This window comes from Erythrolamprus reginae, chromosome 9, assembly GCF_031021105.1.
Source record: "Erythrolamprus reginae isolate rEryReg1 chromosome 9, rEryReg1.hap1, whole genome shotgun sequence".
Classification (NCBI taxonomy): domain Eukaryota; kingdom Metazoa; phylum Chordata; class Lepidosauria; order Squamata; family Dipsadidae; genus Erythrolamprus; species Erythrolamprus reginae.
Window position 1 is genome coordinate 56,222,314 of NC_091958.1, and position 14,940 is coordinate 56,237,253.

The window sequence follows — 14,940 nt, forward strand, 5'->3', positions numbered from 1 at the left end:
AAGCAGCAAACCAGTCCAGCCAGCCCACCAACCCAACCAGCCAGCCAGCCACAGACCAATAGAAATGGAGTTGAAGTCTTCGATGAAACACAGCAGCAGTAGTAGGTGGTTGTGGAAAAATATATTTACTTCTGTATACTACTGCTACTATCTGTACTATCCATACAATAAACTAGTATCTCACTAGAACCTTGCTACAACTATCTTAGTTCAATAACTCACAGGAACCAACTTATACAGCAATACAACTTCTTCAAAGCACATGTCTCACGAACAGCAACAGCACACAGCTAACAGCAAACAGACAGAGAGAAAGAGCATGGAGCTCTTGCCTAGTTAAATACTTTTCACATAATTGCTAGGTTGCTGCATGCTCAACTGAGGCCTACTTTCTGCATTATATTACCTTGGGTTTTTAAATTCCTGATGGGGAGGGTAAAAATGCCCTCCCCCATCCCCATGGAGGCCTTCTGGAAGCCAAAAATGCCCTCCCACCCTCTGTGCGAGCCAAAAATCAGCTGACCGGCACACACATGCACGTTGGAACTGAGCTAGGGCAACGGCTTGCGTGCCAGCAGATATGGCTCCGTGTGCCACCTGTGGCACCCTTGCCATAGGTTCGCCATCACTGCCCTAGACTTTCTCCTATTCGCATAAGGATGCCCACAGGGCAGTTGTGAAATCCATTTTTTTAAACTTCCGGTTCTGTGGGTGTGGCTTGGTGGGCATCGCAGGGGAAGGATATTGCAAAACCTCCATTCCCACCCAACTCGGGGGGCCAGCCAGAGGTGGCATTTGGCGATTCTCCGGACTACTCAAAATTTTCTGCTACCAGTTCTCTGACCTGCTCAAAATTTCCACTACCAGTTCTCCAGACTACTCAAAATTTTCTGCTACCAGTTCTCTGACCTGCTCAAAATTTCCACTACCAGTTCTCCGGACTACTCAAAATTTTCTGCTACCAGTTCTCTGACCTGCTCAAAATTTCCACTACCAGTTCTCTGAACTACTCAAAATTTTCTGCTACCAGTTCTCTGACCTGCTCAAAATTTCCACTACCAGTTCTCCGGACTACTTAAAATTTTCTGCTACCAGTTCTCTGAACTACTCAAAAATTTCCACTACCAGTTCTCTGAACTACTCGAAAATTTCTGCTACCAGTTCTGCAAACTGCTCAAAATTTCAACTACTGGTTCTCCAGACTACTTAAAAAAATTGCTATCGGTTCTATGACCTGCTCAAAATTTCCACACCGGTTCTCCGAACTACTCAAAATTTCCAAAGCCAGTTCTGCAGAACCTGTTAGAACTTGCTGGATTTCACCCTGCCAGAGGGTATGGTCAGAAAAATTCCATGAAGGTAACCACAATGTGGTGTGATGGATGGCTTCTATCTGTGTGGCTGCTTCCCATTGTGCTTACCTTGAATTCTAGGTTGGTTTGATCCTGCGGGCTCTGTATTCCTAATAAAAGAATACAGTTAAATAGGGAGAAACCTTTGTGAGGTTTTTTTCCTCCCAATATAATCAAAGAATCAGTAGTCCTTTAAAAAAAAGAAAAACCAACCCAAAGGTTCAGTTATCGAAGGGAAATAATTTTCCTGTTTACAGACTTGCAAGAAGCTGCGTCAAGTTTTATGTCGCATTCTTCTGTTATAAAGTTTGGCTTGGGGAGCAGTATTATGTTTTGACAAAGAAAGCCAACAACTCTTTTCCCTATATTTTAGATTTGGAAGCAAGGCATTTTGGAAAACATTTGCAGGAATTATTGATGGTTGGGCCGTTCTAGGAAGATTTGATTCCAACAATTTCTTATAAAAACTGCAGTGCAGATCCAACACAAATTTCAACAGACTCTCCGAGGTCGGGTATCGCAATTTGTTGGCCACAATCAACTCAAGCCAATATAATTGACCCGTTTGTCCAAATCTGGTCTAAACATTCCATCGGAAACGATTAAATCCAGGTTTGTTTAATCAGAATTGTGGGCCATGAAAAGCTGGCATCATAACCGCTCGTTTCAAGATCAACGGTTTCCATGAAGTAGTTTCTTGGGTTACAACAAACCATGATTTTTGTTTCTAAGCAGTCAATGACATAAGAGCAGAGTTAGAAGGTCTTCTAATCTAGTCTCCCTTTCCTTCTGAAGTTGTTCTGCTTTAGGATGTGTTGTGGTTAGCTCGGGCCCAGCTCCTGCCCCAAGGACTGTGGATGCGGAGGAGACATCCACCTGCTGCAGGCCTGTTTTGCCCCTGGTGGAATCTGCTGATGAAGGCTCCTCTGACCAAGAAGACATGAGTGACAGGGAGGAGGAGAGTGGGGCAGACAGCTCAGAAGGAGATCAATTCTCTAGCTCCTCCTTGGATTCGGAACAAGAGTTAATGATACAGCCACGCATGCGGAGAGCGATGCATAGGCAGCAACAACTGAGAGATTATTATCAAAGAAAATGAGGCCACCTGTGGTTGGGTGGGGCTGTGGTCATTAGTGAGGCTGCTATAAAGAGCAGCCTGTGGGTTTGGCCATTGTGGAGGATTATCTGATCGTTGTGTTTCGTGACTGCTTTACTGACTTTGACCTTCTGTGTGCTGATTTTTCCCCGCTTTGAAACTAAACCAGGGCAAAGTGTGTTTCACTTTGTGAAAGAAGAAGGACTGTGAATTACCTCACAGCTGCAAGCTAAGTATCACAGAACTGATAAGGGACTTGTACAAATTACCAGTTTGTTTGGAGACCAGTGCTCTTGGCTATACCAAAAGAGGGCTTGGTTTAAGGGAATTTTCATTATAAAGAACATTGTTTTGAATTTTCAACGTGTATGTATCTGAAATTTGTACCTGTGAATTTTTGGGAGGATTCTAACAGAGAGCCCGACAGAACAGGATGATATAAATCTGTCACTGTAATCTTAATTTCTTTCTGGACAGCTTTGGGAACCCAGGGTCCTCCTCCCCAGTAAATGGGCATATATTCAAAGTAGGCAGATTGGGAACTAAATTGGGAATTTAATAGGAAAGTGAACACAAGAAGAAGGGGACACAATCTGAATTTAGTTGCGGAAAGATCAAAAGCAACATGAGAAAATATTATTTTACTGAAAGAATAGTAGATCCTTGGAACAAACTTCCAGCAGACGTGGTAGATAAATCCACAGGAACTGAATTTAAACATGCCTGGGATAAACATATATCCATCCTAAGATAAAATACAGGAAATAGTATAAGGGCAGACTAGATGGACCATGAGGTCTTTTTCTGCCGTCAGACTTCTATGTTTCTATGTTTCTAAGGTTTAAAGCATTTTTGGAAAGAAAGATCCCGTCACAAAGACTCAAGAACAGTGCTTCCCAGCTGGTAAAACATTTTAATATTTTGTTTTATTTATTTGTTTTGTCATGTACATATCGGTGGTATACAAAGATATAATAATATTTATATACATGATACTAGTAAGAGATAAACATTAGGACAGGGGACGGAAGGCACGCTGGTGCACTTATGCACGCCCCTTACTGACCTCTGAGGAATCGGGGAGAGGTCAACTGTGGAGAGTCCAAGGGTAAAGTTTTGGGGGTTAGGTGATGATACCACAGAGTCAGGTAGTGAGTTCCATGCATCAACTACTCGGTTACTCAAGTCGTATTTCCTGCAGTTGTTTAGAGCAGTTAACTTTAACTTTGCATCTGTTGTGTGCTCGTGTGTTGTTGTGGTTGAAGCTGAGTAGGCGTTGACAGGAAGGACGTTGTAGCAGGTTATTTTGTGGCCTATTCTTAGGTCATCTTTAAGGTGACGTAGTTCTAAGCTTTCTAAACCTAGGATTGTAAGTCTAGTTGCGTAGGGGATTCTGTTGCGAGTGGAGGAGTGAAGGGCTCTCCTGGTAAAGTATCTCTGGACGTTTTCTAGAGTGTTTATGTCCGAAATGCGGTGTGGGTTCCAGACAGATGAGCCGTATTCAAGGATTGGTCTGGCAAAAGTTTTGTATGCTCTGGTTAGTAGTGTGAGATTACCGGAGCAGAAGCTACGTAGGGTTAGGTTAACAACTCTTGGAGCCTTTTTGGCGATGTTGTTGCAGTGGCCTTTGGCACTGAGGTCATTTGATATGGTTTATCTTAAGAAAGGGACCTTCTCCTAAAATGCCGTGAAATACATGTATATGAATTGCACTTTTCCTACATCCTGAGTTATTTACCACTTTAAACCTGCTTCCATCCCACTTTTCACTGATAGGCGTTTAAGTTGCAGGAGTAGCTTAAGAACCAAACCCACCCACCGAAAGTACAATTTAAAACCTGTGCTGTGTGAGATGACCCTTCTCTAACCTCTTCTGGCCAATTTGGACCTCCAATTCCCAGAATACCCCAAGCATCCTATCTTTCTTTTTACACGTTCTTCTCAATGCTTTTTTTCCCCAGGGATCTTAACAGAAATCTGGACGCCGTTGAAAAGGGAGAAATGGGGTGTTGTTTGGTGATGGTTTTTTCCGCTCTGGGGTTATTGAATTCTTTCCTTCTGGTTTCTCTTTCTGGCTTCGTTGCAGCTGGTCGGAGGGTCCCCAAGGCTGGAAATTTCAGAAGACGAGGCAGACCTGCTTCTTCTGCATATGTATGACAAAGACCAGGTATGCCCCCTCCTCCTCTTTGCCCCAGTTAACTCTAAACCCATCTAGTCTTTTCCATAAGGAGATGCCCAAGCTGTCTTTGCTCTTCTGTAAGCAGCTGTAGTCCGGGCACCCAACCTCATCAGGGATGGAGATAGACGCCCTCCTAAGAGGTGGGTCACCCAGTGAACAGTGTCGTTTCTACCCATCCTCGAATCTCACCAGGCTCAAGATTGACTCAGCCTCCATCCTTCTGAGGTCGGTCAAACGAGGACCCAGATTGTTGGGGGCAATATATGCTTACTCTCTGTAAACTGCTTAGATGGGGCTATAAAAGCACTAGGAAGCAGTAGATAAGTCTAAATGCTATGCTCTTCCTTCCTTCCTTCCTTCCTTCCTCCCTCCCTCCTTCCTTCCTCCCTCCCTCCTTCCTTTCCTTCTTTCCTCCTCCTTCCTTCCTCCTTCCTTCCTTCCTTTCCTCCCTCCCTCCTTCCTCCTTCCTTTCCTCCCTCCTTCCTTCCTTCCTCCCTCTTCCTTCCTCCCTCCTTCCTCTCCCTCCCTCCTCCTTCCTTCCTCCCTTCCTTTCCTTCTTCCTTTCTTCCTCCTCCTTCCTTCCTTCCTTCCTTCCTTCCTTTCCTCCCTCCTTCCTTCCTTCCTCCTCCTTCCTTCCTTTCCTCCCTCCTTCCTTCCTTTCCTCCCTCCTTCCTTCCTTCCTCCCTCCTTCCTCCCTTCCTTCCTTCCTCCCTCCCTCCTTCCTTCCTTTCTCCCTCTTCTCCTCCTTCCTTCCTTCCTTCCTTCCTTCTTTCCTTCTCCTCCTTCTTCCTTCCTTCCTTCCTTTCCTCCCTCCTTCCTTCCTCCCTCCTTCCTTCCTTTCCTTCTTTCCTTCCTCCTTCCTTCCTTCCTTCCTCCCTTCGTAAAATGAGGACCCAGATTGTTGGGAACAAAATGCTGATTCCGTCAACCGCTTAGAGAGGGCTGTAAAAGCACGTGGAAGCAGTAGATAAGTCTAGGCCTGCTCCAAAGAAAGAGACTTAAGAAAGGAAACCCCTGTTTCTCTGCAGAAAATGGTGTCGCTTCAATGTCCATCTCTCCAGGTTTCCTTCTCTCAAGGCCACTGCTCCACTTCTTGCGGCTGCCTAAAAACACTCCTTCCTTTCTCCCTCTTGCAGGTCCCCGATCAATACTTCTCCATTTTGCTTCGGTATCTGGAAGGGCTTCAAGGCCGGGCGCGAGACACCACGGTTGAGAAAGCAGAAGCTCTCATGAAGGACTACGATCCGTCTGAGATGAGCGACGACCTCCTGGAAGGGAAATGCGAACGTATCCGCAGAGTTTTGCAGTTGCTCTCCTGACCTGCAATTCCTTAAAACCCTCCTTAAAGTTACACGGACTAGATATAAATTTTTAGCTGTTTTGCAAACTTCAAACTCTTGGCCACACACCGGGCGTTTCTTGGAAACGGCTTCTTCCAGGGCTGCCGAGGAAGTGGAAGAAATAACTTAAAAGTATTCAATCAATAAACAGTATCGGTATCGCGAAACATATTTGCAGAATTAGCTTCCTTTAGTATCCGTTAGAGCTGTCAATCTTCTAGTAGAGTTAGTTTATTAGTTTATTAGATTTGTATGCCGCCCCTCTCCGAAGACAAATCTAATATTAAAAAGTAATCTAAAAAACCCCAATTTAAGAGACCAATCATACCAACAAACACCATGTATAAATTCTATAAGCCTAGGGGGAAGGGAAATTTCAATTCCCCCATGCCTGACGACAGAGGTGGGTTTTAAGGCGCTTGCGAAAGGCAAGGAGGGTGGGGACAACTCTGATATCTGGGGGGAGTTGGTTCCAGAGGGTCGGGGCCGCCACAGAGAAGGCTCTTCCCCTGGGTCCCGCCAAGTGACATTGTTTAGTTGACGGGACCCGGAGGAGGCCCACTCTGTGGGACCTAACCGGTCGCTGGGATTCGTGCAGCAGAAGGCGGTCCCGGAGATATTCTGGTCCGGTGCCATGAAGGGCTTTATAGGTCATAACCAACACTTTGAATAGTGACCGGAAACTGATCGGCAACCAATGCAGACTGCGGAGTGGTGGTGTAACATGGGCATATTTGGGAAAGCCCATGATCGCTCTCGCAGCTGCATTCTGAACGATCTGAAGTTTCCGAACACTTTTCAAAGGTAGCCCCATGTAGAGAGCATTGCAGAAGTCGAGCCTCGAGGTGATGAGGGCATGAGTGACTGTGAGCAGTGAGTCCCGGTCCAGATAGGGCAGCAACTGGTGCACCAGGCGAACCTGGGCAAACGCCCCCCTCGCCACAGCTGAAAGATGGTTCTCTAATGTGAGCTGCGGATCGAGGAGGTTGCGGACCCTTCCCAAATGGACCCCAAGACCAGATTGATGTTCCTCAACCTGCAGAACTTTGGTTCCATTCCATCTCAAAAGATGAGATGGGCAGGACCACCCACCCACAATATTCCCCTGCTGATCTTTTTCGTTGGCTCCCAATTAAACGGCTGCTTTGTTGAAACATAAAAAGTCCTTGAAGCTGCAACCTTTATCTAAACCACTATGGTTTACCTGGAATGTTGGTTCAGTTTCTGTCAACTGATCTGAGAGCTCGTTTTCGTGTTCCTTAGTATGTTGTGGTTAGCAGCAAGGTCCTTCTCTGAGGACAAAGTCAAAAAGTTCAGAATGGAGCACCCATAACTTCTGGTGGCAAGCAGTCCTACTGGTTAATTGTCAAGAAATTCCTCCACCCGTTGCTTCTTATTCTGCCCTCAGGTGCTTTGGAAAATACTCCCTCTTCTTTGTGGCAAACCCTGAGATATTGGAACATCGCTATCATGTCACCCCTGGTCCTTCTATTCTCTAGCCTAGACATCCTGCAGCCAGGGTCATCTGACTGAAACACTTTTGTTATGCATCATACATGTAACATCAATGAAAACGGTTATCACATGTATGTTCATAGAATAGAACAGAACAGAACAGTTTATTGGCCAAGTGTGATTGGACACACAAGGAATTTGTCTTTGGTGCAGATGCTCTCAGTGTAGATAGAATAGAAGAGAATAGAAGAGAATAGAATAGAATAGAATTGGCCAAGTGTGATTGGACACACAAGGAATTTGTCTTTGGTGCAGATGCTCTCAGTGTAGATAGAAGAGAATAGAATAGAATAGAATAGAATAGAATAGAATTGGCCAAGTGTGATTGGACACACAAGGAATTTGTCTTTGGTGCAGATGCTCTCAGTGTACATAGAATAGAATAGAATAGAATAGAATAGAATAGAATTGGCCAAGTGTGATTGGACACACAAGGAATTTGTCTTTGGTGCAGATGCTCTCACTGTATATAAAAGAAAAAATACATTTGTCAAGAATCATGAGGGACAACACCTAATGACTGTCATAGGGATCAAATAAGCCATCAGGAAATAATATTAATAAAAATCTTAAGGATACAAGCAACAAGTGACAGTCATACAGTCATAAGTGGGAGGAGATGAGTGATATTAATGATGGGGGAAAAACTAGCAGTAATAGTAGTGCAGACTTAGTGAATACTTTGACAGTGTTGAGGGAATTATTTGTTTAGCAGAGTGATGGCGTTCATGGAAAATCTGTTCTTGTGTCTAGTTGTCTTGGTGTGCAGGGCTCTGTAGCGACGTTTTGAGGCTGTCAACTTCTCACCCCCATAGATCGCTGCTTGGTTAGGGAGGAAACCTTTTCTCTAACATGATTGACACGTCTCTTTATCTCCTATTATTCTCAGGGGGTGATTTCCCAAAAGAGTAAATCTTGTTTTTTGTGGATTTTTATTTTAATTTTTGCCTGTGGGACTTCCCCCCCCCCCCTGTCTTGGGAGACTAGACTGCTGTAGACCGTTTTGGAGTGAGGGGAAATGGTCCCTGAGATTTGTAATTATTCAAGGGTCAGGGTTGTTAATTATACCATTGTCCAGCTGCGATTCCTGACACCACCATTGTCCAGCTGCGATTCCTGACACCGTTGGCTCTTATTAAAATGAGAGGATTAGTCTGGGGTTGTGACAAGGCAGCCTTCAGAATCTCAAAGGGGAAGAAATATGGAAGTCATTAGTCCTTCCCCCAAAAATCGTTTCAGCAGCTTCATTTGGGCAGCCAAAGATGTAAGCAACCCAAGATGTGTTACGTTAACACAATTCGAATGGAATTCAGTACATGAACAGGAGCCAAGAGAGGATTGGGCAAAGCAGAAGAATTTTTACACACATTTGGAACAGCCCAACAACCCGCCAATTGTAGTTTACGGTTGCCTGTTTCGCTCATCCTGGTTTTCCTTTTTTTAAATAATAATAATAATTTTTATTGAGTTATATACCGTACATTAAAAAAATTGCAAAAAAGAAATACATACGTTACATGCAACACATAGAAACATAGAAGATTGACGGCAGAAAAAGACCTCATGGTCCATCTAGTCTGCCCTTATACTATTTCCTGTATTTTGTTTTAGGATGGATATATTTAGGATGGAGTCTACGGAGAGGGGCGGCATACAAATCTAATTAATAATAATAATAATAATAATAATAATAATAATAATAATAATAATAATAGTTAATTGATCAAATTGAATGGGTCCAAAGACGGACTACAGAAATGGTGGAAGGTCTTCAGCATAAAACTGATCAGGAAAGACTTCATGAACTCAATCTGTAGAGTCTGGAGGACAGAAGGAAAAGGGGGGACAGGATCGAAACATTTAAATATGTTAAAGGGTTAAATGAGGTTCAGGAGGGAAGTGTTTTTAATAGGAAAGTGAACACAAGAACAAGGGGACACAATCTGAGGTCCTTTGGGGGAAAGTTCAAAAGCAACGTGAGAAAATATTATTTGACTGAAAGAGTAGTAGATGCTAGGAGCAAATTTCCAGCAGACGTGGTTGGTCAATCCACAGTCACTGAATTGAAACATTATTATTATTATTTATTAGATTTGTATGCTGCCCCTCGCCGTAGACTCGTAGACATGCCTGGGATAAACATATATCCATCCTAAGATAAAATACAGGAAATAATATAAGGGCAGACTAGATGGACCACGAGGTCTTTTTCTGCCGTCTATCATCTATGTTAATAATAATAATAATAATTATTATTATTATTATTATTATTATTATTATTATTATTATTATTATTTATTAGATTTGTATGCCGCCCCTCTCCACAGACTAAATCCATGCTGGTTTCACAGCTAGAAGAAAACAGACTCAGAAAAAGTCAGGGTTTTTTTTTCACCCACTAATATTGGTCCAGAATTCGGGATTTGCAAACTTTACACCAACATAATGGTGCTGTGTGACTTTCCCAGGAAAAGAGCTTTAAAAAAAACAGCTTCCTTGTTGATTTGAGTATCTATGAGACACAATAGGAGGAAAAACCTGTGGAGGTTTATCGGAAGGTCTTATCACTTTCAAACAAGCCCTTTGTCCGAAAACAATGGGGGAAATTTGGTCAAGCAGATGATTGACCAGAAAATGCAGCCTGTCTACTCCTCCCCCCCCTTCTCGACTTCCTTTCTGGATGAAAATTTCTTGACAAAAACTAAAGCTAAGGCTAATGATTAAGTGGAATAACACATGTAGGTGAATTAACAAGTTTTTCTTTTTTTAAAAAAAGGTTATGAATTTATTATTATTATTATTATTATTATTATTATTATTATTATTATTATTATTATTTATTAGATTTGTATGCTGCCCCTCTGCGTAGACTCAGGCCTTAGGGGCCAAATTGGCTTTGACCATGGTGGAACCTGAAATAATTTAAAACTTTGGTGGCATTTAAAGAGAAATTTACCTAAAATGACCATTTTAAGCAAGGGGACATTGTGTATTACAATACAGTGTTTCATTACAGGGTGGGGGGCGGGGGTGAAGAGCGGTGGTAAAGGAAAGGAAGGAAGGTTAAAGGGATAAAAGAAAGGAAAGTAGGATAAGGGAAAGGTAGGGAAGGAAGAAAAGTTAAAGGGATGGAAGGAAAGAAGGGAAGGGAGGAAGGAAGGAAGGAAGGTTAAAGGGGTGGAAGGGAGGAAAAGAAGGTAGATTGAGGGTTGAAAGGAAGGAAGTTAGGATAAGGGGATGGATGGAAGGAAGGAAGTTAGTTCAAGTTTCAAGTTTTATTGGATTTATATGCCGCCCCTCTCCGAAAACTCAGGGCGGCTAACAACAATCATGAACAATGTACAATAAAATCCAATACTAAAAGCAAATTAAAACCCCTTAATATATAAAAACCAAACATACATACAAACATACCATGTATACAGTTGTAACGGCCTAGGGGGAAAAGAAGTCTTAATTCCCCCATGCCTGGCAGCAGAGGTGGGTTTTAAGAAGCTTACGAAAGGCAAGGAGGGTGGGGGGCAATTCTAATCTCTGGGGGGAGTTGGTTCCAGAGGGCCGGGGCCCACAGAGAAGGCTCTTCCCCTGGGTCCCGCCAAGTGGCATTGTTTAGTTGACGGGACCCAGAGAAGGCCAACTCTGTGGGACCTAACTGGCCGCTGGGATTCGTGCGGCAGAAGGCGGTCCTGAGATATCTGGTCCGGTGCCATGAAGGGCTTTATAGGTCATAACCAACACTTTGAATTGTGACCGGAAACTGATCGGCAACCAATGCAGACTGCGGAGTGTTGGTGTAACATGGGCATATCTTGGAAGCCCACAATAGCTCTCGCAGCTGCATTCTGCACGATCTGAAGTTTCCGAACACTTTTCAAAGGTAGCCCCATGTAGAGAGCGTTACAGTGGTCGAGCCTCGAGTGATGAGGGCATGAGTGACTGTGAGCAGTGACTCCCGGTCCAGATAGGGTCGCAACTGATGCACCAGGCGGACCTTGGCAAACGCCCCCCTCGCCACAGCTGAAAGATGTTTCTCTAATGTGAGCTGTGGATCGAGGAGGACGCCCAAGTTGCGAACCCTCTCTGAGGGGGCCAATGATTCTCCCCCCAGGGTGATGGACGGACAGATGGAATTGTCCTTGGGAGGCAAGACCCACAGCCACTCCGTCTTGTCTGGGTTGAGTTTGAGTTTGTTGACACCCATCCAGGCCCCAACAGCCTCCAGGCACCGGCACATCACTTCCACTGCTTCGTTGACTGGACATCCCCTTAGGATAAGGGGATGGAAGGAAAGGAAGGTAGATTGAGGGGATGGATGAAAGGAAGGAAGGTTGGTTGGTTAAAGGGAAGGAAGGATGGAAGGAAGGAAGGAAGATTGAGAGGGTGAAGGGAAGGAAGGCAGTTAGGATAAGGGGATGGATGAAGGAAGGAAGAGAAGGTTGGTTGGTTAAAGGGATGGAAGGAAGGAAGATTGAGGGGTGAAGGGAAGGAAGGAAGGAAAACTAGTCTTGTTTCATTTTTTAATCTTCTTTCGGCCAATTTTCAAGGAGGCCAGCTACAACTCCAAAACCCACCGTGCTGTGTTTAACTGAACCTCCACAAGAAAATAAGAACTTCCTCTAGATTTCCACAGTGGCTTTACCTTTATAGGTTTGAAGACCTGGAAACTGATGTGCAAAACCTCTGGGCAGTACCAGTTTCGGGGAAAGGATGGATGAGCTGTGTTTCAATGCTTTTGAAAAGAGAGATGGTGCTAAAAACATGGTTTGAAGAGACATGATGATCATTCAACCAGAAGGAAGCGTTTATCCTGAATCAGATTCTGTTGCTGGACAGGAGCTTGCTGGTGGTGAGGAAACGTGACATCTTGTGACGTTCTTGAACGAAGGTCAACCTTTATATCTAATGGTCTTCAACCCTTGGCCACAGGAATCTCCCCAAAGAGTGTAGGGTGGGCGGCCATAAATGTCTTATTTCTGCCTTTCTTTCTCTAGAATATTTATTGGTTGGTTGATGGCCAAATCCAAAATTAATTCTAATTAAATGAATTTGGTCAGTGGGCTACAAGAACTTAATATAGATCTTTACTAACGCCAACGCAGAAGAACATTTCGTAATTTCGCAACTTGCTGAACTTTGTTGGATTTTCTTCCAGGATTTCTACATTTCCAATTTGATTTAAAACAATGGATTTCCGGGCCAATGTTGTAAATTGAAGCTGTCTAGTCACAGCAGCCATCTGGAATTTGTTAATTGTGACCCTCAAATACTGTTCTTCTTTTGAATGCATTGTATTTTCAGTCTGACTAACAAGGGGCACATTTTTATTTTTGTTATTTTATTGCTTTTTAATTCCGTCTCTTTCAGAGACTGTTTTCCTTGATGGGTTTAAAAGAAGGTAGATTAAAAAGCAATAAATCAATCTACCTTCCTTTCCTTCCATCCCTATTCTACCTTCCTTCCTTCCCTTCACCCCCTCAATCTACCTTCTTTTAAATCCATCAAGGAAAACAGTCTCTGAAAGAGACGGAATTAAAAAGCAATAAAATAACAAAAATTTATAAAACTTCCTCAATTACAAATCTTGGCTGAAAAACCTGGTTGATGGTCTATAAGATCTCAACTTCGATCTTTCCTGTAGGTTTCCAGGGATTCCACTGACCTTTGGCTGAGGGTCACCTTGATCTTTAACAGATCCAAACCAGAGATTTAGCTGCTTCCCTAGGAGGCATGGGAGCCCTCAGAGAAAACCCTTCTGAACTTTGGACTGCAAAGAACCAACTTCCAGCTAAGATCCTTCTTCTTCTGAGCTTCGATCTCCCTTACGTCAGTCTCTGCCAAGGCTCACAAAAGCATCTTCCCCGTGAATATTTTCTTTTATGTCCACTGAGAGCATCTGCACCAAAGACAAATTCCTTGTGTGTCCAATCACACTTGGCCAATAAAGAATTCTATTCCTATTCTATTCTACCCTACCCTACTCTATTCCGAATTCTTTTCTATTCTTCTCTAGCCCTACTCTACTCTATTCCAAATTCTATTCTATTCTACCCTACCCTACTCTACTCTATTCCAAATTCTATTCTCCTGTACTCTACCCTACCCTACTCTATTCCGAATTCTATTATATTCTACCCTACCCTACCCTACTCTATTGCAAATTCTATTATATTCTACACTACCCTACCCTACTCTATTCCGAATTCTATTATATTCTACCCTACCCTACTCTATTCTGAATTCTATTATATTCTACCCTACCCTACCCTACTCTATTCCGAATTCTATTATATTCTACCCTACCCTACTCTATTGCAAATTCTATTCGAGGAGAAGAGAGGAGTGGAGGGTTCTTCTTGTAATGTATGTCTGGCCACTTTCTAATGTATTTATCTCCGAAATGGGGTGTGGGTTCCAGACATATGAGCTGTATTCAAGGATTAGTCTGGCGAAAGCTTTGTATGCTCTGGTTAGTAGTGTGAGATTACCGGAGCAGAAGCTATGTAGGATTAGGCTAACAATTCTTGAAGCCTTTTTGGCGATGTTGTTGCAATGGGCTTTGGCACTTAGGTTATTTGACAGGCATATTCCAATTCCCACAGAGCCCCTTCCTCATCCCAAACCTTCCTTAAATGTCTTGGTAGCAAAGCTGAGAAGCGTTCTCGGGGCTAAGAAAAATGGACTAGGGTTTTCCTGTCCTTCCAGGGTAATAAAGTCCCTCTACAATGTAGGTGAAGTTTTCCGCAGTATCTCAATTTAGCAAACCGCAGGGCTACAGAGTCACTGATGATAGGAGAACCCTCCCCACCCAGCTGCCTGTTTGAACGGCTTGCTGGTTGTATAGGTTTCAAAGACTCCCATGTTTTAGTAACTTCTCGCTAGCTGAAGTTGCAATATGGTGGTGACCTCTGCTGGCTGATGGAGAAAAAATAAAACCCCAATCTAGAAAATTCTAATCCAAAGAGGGTTGAGAGTTTATCCTCTGGAGTTGTTCCTCCTTAGTTGCAAAGTATAGTAAGTATACTTCAACATTTGCTGTTGGGTGGTGGTGGTGGAGGGAAGCCAGCCATGAAAGTTGAAGATTGGTGATGGGGCATTGCAACCAGTTGTGAGCTGGTTAGCTAGGGCCACGATTTCATGACTGCGGGGTTATTGGGACTGCCACAACTCCAAGGATAGTTGTAATATGTGACATGGTATGTATGATATGGTATGACTGTACTAAGGTGGTTTTAAACTGTTTTGATACTATTGTATTGTAGTAAGCCGCCCAAAAACTTTCAGGAATGGGCGGCATACAAATTTAATTAATTAAATTAAATTAAATTTTCAAGTAGAGAACTGCTTGTGGTTATTTTCAGTGCTCTTAAGCCCTTTGTTTAAACCAGGGTTGTCCGCCCTTGGCAACTTCAAGACCTATCGGCTTCAACTTCCAGAATTCCTCAGCCAGCATAGGGAATA

The 14,940-nt window shown here is 43.3% G+C and overlaps 1 protein-coding gene across 1 annotated transcript in view; it reads left to right on the forward strand.

Annotated features, from left to right (window-relative positions):
- The window catches only part of CHLSN (cholesin), a 108,016-nt gene extending 101,875 nt beyond the window's left edge, over window positions 1–6,141 (forward strand). The window contains 3 exon segments of the mRNA XM_070761399.1: window positions 4,535–4,581; window positions 4,584–4,615; window positions 5,764–6,141. Of these exon segments, the coding sequence (XP_070617500.1) occupies window positions 4,535–4,581; window positions 4,584–4,615; window positions 5,764–5,946 (262 nt within the window). The 3' untranslated portion in view covers window positions 5,947–6,141.
- Window positions 6,142–14,940: the final 8,799 nt, after the last annotated feature.